Genomic DNA, 11,117 nt, shown 5'->3' on the forward strand with positions numbered 1-11,117 from the left:
TACGTTTTGTATTTCGCTTTCATAAAGCAGGAACTTTACAAAATTTTAAGTGATGAGAACCAGGTATTTTGATCAGCCAGCATTCTTTAGCTTTGCCTATGAGCTATAAAATCCTGTTATTAGTTCATTGTTAGTCTAAGTGGATCTGGGCTCTTGTCCTGTGGTTTGATAGTAAATCATTTAAGCTGAAGTTACAGCGTGTTCAGTAGGAGTGATAAATCACAGCTTCTCTCCTGAGATTACAGCAGTATGCTAGTCAGAGCATGATGATGGTGGTGAATCAATTAGGAAGAGAGAATTAACAGCACTGCTGTGTGCTGGGTTACTGGGCATTAGTGAAGGAAAATACAAAGTTTCTGAAGCACTGTGATTTTCAATATATTTGAAGACTTCATTGTAATTTATACTGGCAGGACATACTTAGTTAAAAAAAGAAAACTGCTGCCAAGTGAAAAAATACAGTACTCTATTTTAAAGGGGAGCTTTTTGTATTTATGGCATGATGTTAGCAGCACTCTTAAGACGAAGAGTGATTAACTGCCTGAATTGAGTAGCAGCTAGTTCATGAGAACACACAGTATTTATTAACTTAGAGAACACCTTAATTCTCTGGTGTTCTTTTACATGAAAAATCATTTGACATTCATTGTGAGAGACATAGGGTTTAACTAACAAACTTAGGGATAACAAAATTAGGGCTAGAAGGCTGCAGGAGCACTAAAATATGTTTAGCAATAACATGAAGATCAGATGTGGATCTTCTTTCCTGCACATGCGGTACTTCCCATGGAGCATCTTCAGAAACAGAAATCTCACAAGTTCTAATTGCTGATCCTTTAGGGAAGACATATGTTTCTGTGGAGGAAGCTGTTCTCACACAGACAATCAGAACTTGGTGCTTTAGTGAGTGGTAGCAGCTCTCTCTTTATGTTTGGAGAATAGGTCAGCGCACACATGCAGCCAAGTCGAACATTTCTAATGAAACGTGACCAAGTTGCACTTCTTTAAAAATTGAAGAAGTGGCATACATTTTGATAATGGAATAATGGAGGCTCCCTACCCCAACTATCATCTCTGCTCATGATCATTAGGATGGGGAATATTAAGAGCAGAGCAACTGGGCGTAACAGCCGACGTCCAACATCTGTCATGCTGGAGTCCATTAGTGTTCAATTGCATCCTATTGTTTTTGGATTATTCAACCTCATTTCATTGTCATTGCTTTTGCTAGGGATTAATCAGCTGTTTACCACTACACCAAGTTTTGGAGTCATAATGAAAACAATTGAGCTATAGTTCTAAATAAATATACAGTATTCAGTCTCTAATGAAAAAAGTTACTAATTTATGAATGCTGGGAACAATTTAATTAAGTTTGAAATCAATACAGATAATAAATCATTGTGTGGCAGGGTTTTTTTTTCCTTTTGTGTACATCATAAAAAGATCATGGGATATTTCCTTGTAAGTTTATGTAGTTGTGATTTTAGTACAATACAAGTACAGTGAAAGAAAGATGTTGTGATTATGGGGCATGGGTGTGTGTATATTGTGGCTCCTCTGGCATTACAGTTGTAGCAGAATTGATCCCTTGCTGACAGCAAGCAGATTTCTTTTTTATGTCCTCTTTTATTCTCGTCACTTATTTAGAAATATAGTACTAAAAATACACCTTTAATTCATGTCAAATACACATACATACTTTAATAGGGTGTATTAAAAATGACAGTTTTCAGGTGATTAGTATACTTACATGTTTTTGTGTATAACTGTCATAACCCATCTAAATATTTTTGCAATTATTACATAAATCTATCTCTACATTTTAACTGTTTAAATATATTTAAATTATTTTTATGACTTTGAGTTTGCTGACAGGCAAATATATAATCCCCTTTTTTCTTGAGATACTACTCTGGTTGCAATGTTGTGTACTTTATACAATATTAAAATTGTGAATGCTGGAGGGTTTCTAATAATTTGAGTTTACTTATTTTGGTACCGTACGTGCAAAACAGTTCTATTCTTGGCCATGTATCTTTTAGCTCTTTCTGCTGTTTGATTAATGCAGTTATTCTTCTATCCTCAACACTTAGCCAGAATTTTCACAGGTTTCAATGTACAAATACTACAATGCACAGAGATTTTTTTTTCCCCCTGAGTTGCAACAGATTATCCATTGAAAGGGTCTTTTGCTTAACTGCCCAGAGTCTTGTGGGGCCAGCCAGACACTACTCCAGATGGCAAGTTGTTAGGGCTGGACAGAATGGCTTTGGAAGACTTCTCACCAGATGAAGGCTGTAATGTTGGGATTTTACTGTTTGGCTTTTTCCCCTGTAGTTCCCAGGGTGGGAAGGTGCTGGGATGGCAGCAGCGTGCCGCCCGCCCACCTGCCACCACCTGTTCAGCTCTTGTGTTCCTATAAAGCCTCGTCCTGGCCGCTGCACACCATCCCTGCTGGCCGGCAGAGCCAAGGAAACAGAGATCTCTGAGGGAGTCACGGCTTCAGAGCACAACCATCACCATCACAAAATCCCCTCCTCAACTGAGCCAGGACTGCTCTCACGTGAAACTGCCATTTGGAGTTGTTGTGCCTTTAATCCAGTAAGAGCCTTCTTGGATTCAATGGACTGTTTTCTTCAGTAACATACATTTTGAGAATGGAGATTTCATTGTTTCCTCTCTCTCTTTGAGATTAAAGAAATTAAAAGAATGAAACCATAAGACATGAAAATGCTTCATTCTCTCTTTCAACGATAAGAAACATTTTTCAGACATTTCCGGAAGCACCAGAAGAACTTTTATTTTATTATATTTATTCTTTTAGACAGCAAGAAAAATACTCCATAATTTATATTGGGAAACGGATTGAAGTGGTTCAAGGGTTACTCCATGAGTGCTTTCCTTACCACTCTTTAGAAGGCGAATTTTTCCTAGGTGATCTTTGTGTGTGTGCAAGTGAAGCTGCACCAGCTATGAAGACCTGTAAAGCCAGTCCCCTGGAGAACGGGACGGGCTGTGTGGTGAGGAGCAGCTCGGAGAGGATGGAGAGCAGGGCAGGCTGTGTGCTGAAGGGCAGCTCGGAGAGGATGGAGAACGCTGCCAAGAGGAGGCTGGCTGCCAACGCCCGCGAGAGGCGCCGCATGCAGGGGCTCAACACGGCCTTCGACCGCCTGAGGAAGGTGGTGCCGCAGTGGGGGCAGGACAAGAAACTGTCCAAGTACGAGACCCTGCAGATGGCTCTGAGCTACATCATGGCTCTGACCAGGATCCTTGCCGAAGCTGAGAGGTTCAGCAGCGAGCGAGAGTGGCTCAGCCTGCACTGTGAGCACTTCCACGGTGACAGCTACCACCACTACCCGGCACAGAAACCCGCGGCCGACAGCGATCCGTACGCACACAGGGTGTTCGGCTACCACCCCGAGCACTTCCAGATAGCTAACTAGAACTTCTTGCCAGCTAACAGTGTGCAGCAAGCCAGATGTGTAATTTAATAATTAGCAAGAGTTAATCTGCTTGACTAAGGTAATAATTGGCATTATAATAGCTCGTCCTTGTTTGCATCTTATAGTCATTTGACAAAATAAATTTGCTCTCAGAACATAAAGTCAAAAGGCATTTAAGATGAATGAATTTATTTAATGCTGGTGGAAATTATACTTTTAATTTGAAGTATTTCTGGCAATTGTTTCCTAGTTTATCTAGTGTATTTAATGCTTTAATTAAAGAAGGTTTTGGTGTCTTTTTTTACTGTGATGAATCATGACAGTATTTCTACAGATCATGGGACAAGTTGACCCATGGTGTAACTGAATGGAATAGCACCAGAAATGGACCTCAGTCCATGTTTTTCTTTTAATATCAGCTTTAAAGTTGTTCTTTACTGTCTTTTTGCATAAATGGTTCACATGGAAGAAGTTTTATAATGTATTGGAGTTCTAGTCCTCAGAGAACTAACTTTCTTAAACTTTGTAAGTTTGACATATGGGTTCCAAAGTTGTGTAGGTTTGCTTTAATCCAATTTATGGTGTCTCTTGTATGCTCGAAAAGGAGCTGGTTTCAAGTCATGGAAGGAATGTTTTATTTTCAATGGTTGTAAAAACACGTGTGATTGTATACTATAAATAAGAATGCTTGTGTGAAAATAATCTAAGCTTCTAGATTTTTGTAGGCTTTAAATGATGGGATTTTATTTTTTAATCTTATGTTATCTGGAAACATTAACAGATTTTGTAAATCTTAAATAAAGTGTTTTATATACTACGTCCTCAGCAAATATCTGAAATTCCTACCCTAGGAATTACTTACTAGTGGATTTTCTACCCCAAATGTTTCACTACTTATGTCACAATCCTGGCAGTTTAATGTGCTGAAGAAACAACCAGCAAATTATATTTTCTTCCCAGTTACAATAAGGAGTATATTTTATGTAGGAGTTTGGGGAAGAATTTATGGAGCATTTTTGTAGAGCAGTTGAGTTCATTTCAGCCCTGGTGATGTGCAGAATGGCCTTTTGTTTACTTGCTGCTTTCTACTTGTGGGGGATAGAGGGGTCTGGGGAGAAAAGGCAGAAGAGCAAAGGAGGTAGGCAAGATGAAAACACGAGGAGAGAGAGGGTGGCTGGGGAAGCAGATGTGTTTGCAGCAGGGTGCAGAGGCTGCAGCAGCTCAGCTGTCGGTGTTGGTGTGGTGGCAGCAGAGTGTGGAGCTGAAGGAGGGTGCTGCTGCTGAGGGGGGAGTGCAGAGAAAAGCCATCCCTGGGGTTAGCCCGGAGGGGGAAGGGGAAAACGAGCTGCTGCCCTGTCACAGACACCTTTTATGAAAAATCCTTTCCTTAGGATTTTTTCTCCTGAGAAGCTGAGAGGGCTCAGGAACAAAATGTAAACAATGATTATCTGCTGCTGTGGAATGCAACAGGTGCATCTGTGATTGGTCTCATGTGGTTGTTTCTAATTAATGGCCAATCACAGCTCAGCTGGCTTGGACTTTCTGTCTGAGACACAAGCCTTTGTTATCATTCCATTCCTTTTCTATTCTTAGCCAGCCTTCTGATGAAATCCTTTCTTCCATTCTTTTAGTATAGTTTTAATATAACATATATCATAAAATAATAAACCAAGCCTTCTGAAACATGGAGTCAGATCCTCGTCTCTTCCCTCATCCCCAGACCCCTGTGACACTGTCACACTGCCCCACAACAGCTGGTGGTGGGTTTCCAGCAGGGAAGGCTGGCGGGTTCCCTGCTGGCTGCTGCCATGCCTTATATTTTAGGATTCTTTCAAATGACAAAAGAATAGCTTTGATAGGAGTTATTTTCGACAATTAAGCAGCTTTCAGAGAAGAACAAAGGCATGAATAGGAACTAAGCCATGTTTGGGGGAGAGAAGCAGTACAGAGTCCTGCCCTCCCTGTGCCTGTCCCTCACAGGCTCCTGCCTTTCCTGCCCTGCCAGCTGGATGCTCTCTGCCATGGAGGATGGCTTTCAGGCTGCCTTTAACACTCTGTGCATTCTGAGCAACTCCCTCCTTTAAACACTGGCATGCAGGAATGGGTTTTTAATGTGTATTTAGCCTCTTTAAAGGTAATGAATAGTGTTAATCATTAAAATGTGGGCCTTCGCTTTGTGCGAATTGCATTAGATCTTTATCAGCAAGCTGAAAGTGGATTCAACTTCAGAGATATGAAGTCATGTTTTTCAGACAGTAGAATTAATTGTTGTCCATCATATAGCCAAGTTAACACTGTGTGAATATGACTTACCATTAAGTGGCAAGTTTATGTATGTAATAACAATGAATACAGTTCTTAATTAAATGATGTGCTATCTTACCCTAAAGTATTAGTTGTAAACTTCAGGCAGACATTGTCTCACCTGCCCTGCTAACAGCAGTGGGTTTTCCATACTGGAACAGGAATTGGATGCAAATCTCCATATGCCATGGAGAGCTTGGATTAGTGAAAGATTGCCTAAAGCTGAGGTGGGAAGGGGAATACAGGGCAAAAGGATAAATGCCAGAATAGGGTGCAAGAATATGACTGATGCTTCTGTGCTACTGACATATGATTTGTTTTTGTGGGATATGACATTGCAGGCATTCAGGTAAAAGTACTTACAGCCATTTCTCTTCCAATTTTGTTTCTTCTATGCAGCATTGTATTTATTTTCTGCTGCATATGATGATATGAAAAAGTAATGGATTAGTATGCAGGGAATGATTAAACAGTAATAAACTCTCATAAAGAGAAACAAATCAACACAAACCATAAAATATCTGTGCTCATGTTACCAAAAGTTATTAAGAATTGAAACTGAAGTCCTGCAAAGCACGTCAGTGCAGTATGTAGGTAGTGAGCACTTCTAAATCAGGTCATGGTATCAATCTCTGCTTCTGACAAGTATGGTTAAGGTTATAAATCCCCTGTAATCCCCATTCTCTTAGATTTTGTTATGCTAATGGGACATGAATGTTTATTGGTACCTTTATTTATAATTAGTAATATTGCTGCTGGGAAAATTTTATCTAATGCTGTACTGGTTTTGTTTCTTGGGAGGGTGCAGTGTTGAAGTAGGGATTTTCAGTTTAGTGTAGTAGTGAGTAGGGATTTTCAGTTTAGTGTAGTAGTGAGTAGGGATTTTCAGTTTAGTGTAGTAGTGAAGGCAGCAGAGTAAATTCTGTGTGGTGCACAGACAGCTGTCTGTCTATTGATTATCTGCCAAAGCCTTTTGGGGAGTGAGTTGAGGTGATGGGAAAGTTTGATCATTAAAAATTCTGAGTGCAGTTTGAAAAGCAGATAATATCCATGCTGGCTGGGACTTCTCAAACACAACAACTATTCAGTAACTCATTGATTTATTTTAATAGCTTTCCTTTACAAATACTTCAGTGACATTTGTGAAATATAAACTTGACAGTTTGACTTGGGATTGATTATTGCTCCCAAATATTTGTTCCCCACTGACTTTTTGATGCTGGTCAGGTAATGGCTCTGAGCCACCTTCTGTACTGGACTTTGCTGGTGTGGGCATTTCATGCCCCCTCCCCTTAAATAATTATGGTTTCTCTTAGGCCTTCAAATAAGCCAAAGCTTAGAACCTCAGAGCTTGGTGTTTTCTTAGAGGCTGAGTTTTGTCTGCTCATCAATCTTTGTCCCACCGAACAGTGCAGTGCAAACCTGAAATACTTTTGTTTGTAGTATCAGTACTACATCAGGTCCAATTATCACTGTAATTGTAGAACCACGTTATTGGGGGAGCTTTGGGGATGACAAATGCCTGCTTCATTTAATGTGTCTTGCATATTGTACAGATATGTGTTTCACTGTTGAAAATCAGTGTGAAATTCCAATGAACTATTTGTGGGAAATTACCCTTTATTTTTCTGAAAGGGCTTTCTGCAGGGTTTTCTATTTGAAGCTACAGATACTGTTCTTCTATGATTCTTCAGTCATATCACCCTGATTTGACATGCCCAGAGTTATTTTTGAGCTTGGAACTAGAGTGGCATTTTAACTGCAGGGACTTTGCAGTGGCTAAAAGCAGAATTAGAGTAGCACATTCCCAAAATGTGTGTTAGTAATAAAACCTCAGTGCTTTCTTCCTCATCGTCAGCGTGTCTTTCAACTTGCATTCATCCCAAAATTTTAGACCTTTGTCTTCCATCTCACCATTTATGAGGTATTTAGTGCACAGTCCATCTAGTACTATACGTCCACACAGGGCAAGTCTCAGTTTTTGACTGGAGTTGTGAAATGGTGCTGCAGTGCCCATTCTTCAAAGTAAAAATGTCCCTGACCTCAGCTCTACATTTGTCAAGTCAAGGCCAGTGCAGCTTGGGGGGAAACATGAGTATCATTAGGTAGTTCAATATTTAGCTCAGTCCCTCTCTATTGTGAAGTAAAATTTTCTGTGTGTGAAATCTTTGTGGGAGTCCCTCCTGTGATGGCATTCACTAGGAACAAATTTTTTAAAAGTTCTATTTCCAAGCCAAAGGAATCGATTTGCCAAAGGAAGCTTTTCCTTAACATAAGTACTCTTGCTCTTGGGATTCCAGCTATTTCAGCTAAGCAATATGGAGGTGGTTCTTTGTAGTTTAGGAGTGAAATTTATCCAGATTTTTTGAATAATTCACAGAAGAGCTGCTTTTTGCTCTAAGTATGTTCAGCTCTTCTATCTCTACAAAATATCCAGGGGAAAAAAACAAGTGCACTGAGGATGAAGACATGTTTATTCATGGAAGAAGCAGTCCAGTGTTTCCTCTACACAGATATCTTAAAAAACCACTGATTTCACCTGGTACTTGTGGACTTCCTAAAAATTCTCTCTATTTTAAACTTTAATTACATGTCAAGCAAACCTGGCTTCAAAACCCTTAACCAACCCCATGTATAATATTTAAATGTCTCTTCTACTAAAGAGTACATTTTCATATTGTCTACTATTTTTTTTTCTAATTTGGAGTTCAGTTTTAATTTGTACAGAAATTAGCATGCAAAAGATACCTTACAAAATTTGCTTGAAGTGTCTGCATATGCAACTCCAAGGAATAAGAAGTTCATTTTTGACTGGCTTCCTGCAGCCTGGGATGCATAGTAATATTTCTTTTTGAAATTTTCAGATTGTCTTCAATGTTCTTCCATTTCTTTACAAAAATGTGTTTCTGTTACTAACAGACTGTGTGATCATAAAGGATGGGCAGTTTCTGAACAGAATTCCCACTGGAGAACTCCACTTAAATTCACACACAAATGGCCCAAGATTCCTTTTGATTATGCAATAAATGGCTCCTTATAGTAGACTGACTATCTATCTATCTAATGGATGTATAAAGCATTAATAGAAGCAACTTTTGCTGCTTGGAGGAAATGATAAAATGTGAAGGAGCCACTTCAGCTCACGGAGCTGCAGCTGAGCTAAAGTAGTTTAAGAACATTTCCCTTGACCTGGCAGGCACAGAAGTACCTGGAAATCAGGTGGGAATGGAGAAACGTGGTTACATGGGGGAGCAAAAGTGACAGGACTCATCCTTTTATTGGTCTGTTCACTTCTGCAGCTGAGCTATGAGATCCAGCTTCCTTCAAGGTTTGGTTTGCATCTGCAGCTTCTTTAAAACCCATTCCAAAATGTACTCATGGGCCCTGGCACAAAGCAGGTGCTCAGTCATTGGTGTGCAGGCGTGCAGAGGGCACAGTGGCCGTCAGTGTGCTTTGTGTGTTTGGTTTGCCCTCTCTGAGGTTTTTGCTGCTGCAGTGCTGGATGCACAGGCAGGGGTTGCAGAGGTCAGTGCCCCTGAGCCTGAGGGCACAGGGAGCTGCAGCAGTGCTGCTCTGGGGCAGCACACTGGCATTCCAGGGCAGAGGGGGCCAGGGACCCAGGCACAGGCGCACTCTGAACGAATGCCTGAGGCACCGTGGAGTTCAGCTATGGCACGCTGCACGGAGGAGTATGTAGCCATGGTATTTTCTGAAAAACCCCTTTGCCAGCAGAGGCTTCAGAGGAAAAGAAAATTAATTATCTGCTGCTGTGGAATGCAACAGGTGCATCTTTGATTGGTCTCACGTGGTTGTTTCTAATTAATGGCCAATCACAGTCAGTTCAGACTCTGAGAGTCACGAGCTTTTGTTATTCCATTCCTTTCCTTTCAAGCTTTCTGATTAAATCCTTTCTTCTATTCTTTTAGTATATTTTTAATACAATATATATCATAAAATAATAAATCAGCCTTCTGAAACATGGAGTCAGATCCTCATCTCTTCACTCTTCCTAAGACCCCAGTGAACACCACCACAATTGGTGACCCCGAGAGACACAAAATTCCACAGGAGTATGTTTTAGAACTGATGGGAACTGATACCAAGAATTGTTTAAAAAAGCAACAACTTTATTTCACAGCTACCTGCTAGAAGCATGGCTAGTATATAACTTGACAATATTTATGATTTTCTTCTAAACAATGTAGTCTGGTTTCATTAATCAGCTGTCACAGCAAAGTTCTGAGAAAACTTCTGGCATTGTTGCACATTTTCACAATTATTTGAACATGTGAAAGACACAGTCTTGTATGCAACTCTGAAGCATTTATTTAAGTTCAGGTGAGATGAAGGGAAATACATTACTGAACAGTCAGGTGGTTTTTTTTCCTTTCATGTGCAGTTAAAATATACTATAAAACTGACATGAGCATTTTTCTTCCCAGTGAGAATGACTTTGAAAAAAGAATTAAAAATATCAACTTTAATCAAGAAGAAATATTAACTTAGAATGTTAAGGCTCAAAGTGAATATTTTTGTATTGGACATAATGAGGCAATTTTCAATGAATCACTTCTCCAGTATTAACAGTATAAATATTTCATTAGGTTTTGTAAAGACATTTTTCAGAAACTAGTGCTTTTAAACCTGGTAGCATTAAGAACACAGTTCTTAAATGAATCTGTGTTCCAGATTTATTGGTTGAAGTACCTACAATTGCTGTAAACCATTGGGACTGGCAGCTGTTTACACATTGAGATGCAAACTGCAGACTTTCCTTTTGGCAGTGTGTGCTCTCATCTCCTCATGTCAGCAGAAGTGAGGCATTCAGAAGGGTTGCTCCACCTTCCATGTGGAACCCAGTCCAGTGGTTTTAAGGCAGGAGGTCCAAGGATATCAATGCAGCCCCATCTGTAATGCTGCTGCAGGCTGGGTTTGCATCAGTCTGGACCAGAAGTTTAAAAGCAGGAAGAAAACTTTTTGAAATCTACAATTGCAGCACAAAAGTTCTGCTGTAGTGTGCAATAAACTGTGCCTTTGTTTGGTTGTGCACCAAACCAGGACTAGCAGGAAATGGGAAACCAAATAAACCTACAAGATTGTGAGTCAGTGAACACTTGAGAGGTTCCAAACATGAGCATTTCTGTATCACACAGCATTGTGCTCCACACTGGGGTGGTTTCATGGGTTTTGGAAGTTAAGAACTAACAGTGACTTCAGTGGAAGGTGTAACATGAAGATTTGTTGCTGCAGTAGCCTGCCCTGAATTAGAGAATGAAAAACTGTGTTGGTGTGAAGTGGAACTGGTTGCTCAGTGAAGAGCAGCAAGGAGCAGCCAGGTTGTTCAGGAGGGAGCAGAGTGGCTCTAGC

General features: G+C 40.2%; 1 protein-coding gene across 1 annotated transcript; it reads left to right on the forward strand.

Moving 5' to 3' along the window:
- Positions 1–2,975: 2,975 nt before the first annotated feature.
- Positions 2,976–3,446, forward strand: ATOH7 (atonal bHLH transcription factor 7). The gene has a single exon (XM_030951574.1). It carries the CDS (start codon positions 2,976–2,978, stop codon positions 3,444–3,446), a length of 471 nt encoding a protein of 156 aa, XP_030807434.1.
- The last annotated feature ends 7,671 nt before the right edge of the window (positions 3,447–11,117 follow it).

The sequence above is a fragment of the Camarhynchus parvulus genome, chromosome 6, assembly GCF_901933205.1.
Source record: "Camarhynchus parvulus chromosome 6, STF_HiC, whole genome shotgun sequence".
Classification (NCBI taxonomy): Eukaryota; Metazoa; Chordata; class Aves; order Passeriformes; family Thraupidae; genus Camarhynchus; species Camarhynchus parvulus.

Coding starts and splice junctions, on each gene's coding strand:
- ATOH7 (XM_030951574.1), top strand. CDS start 2,976: ATGAAGACCTGTAAAGCCAGTCCCCTGGAGAACGGGACGGGCTGTGTG.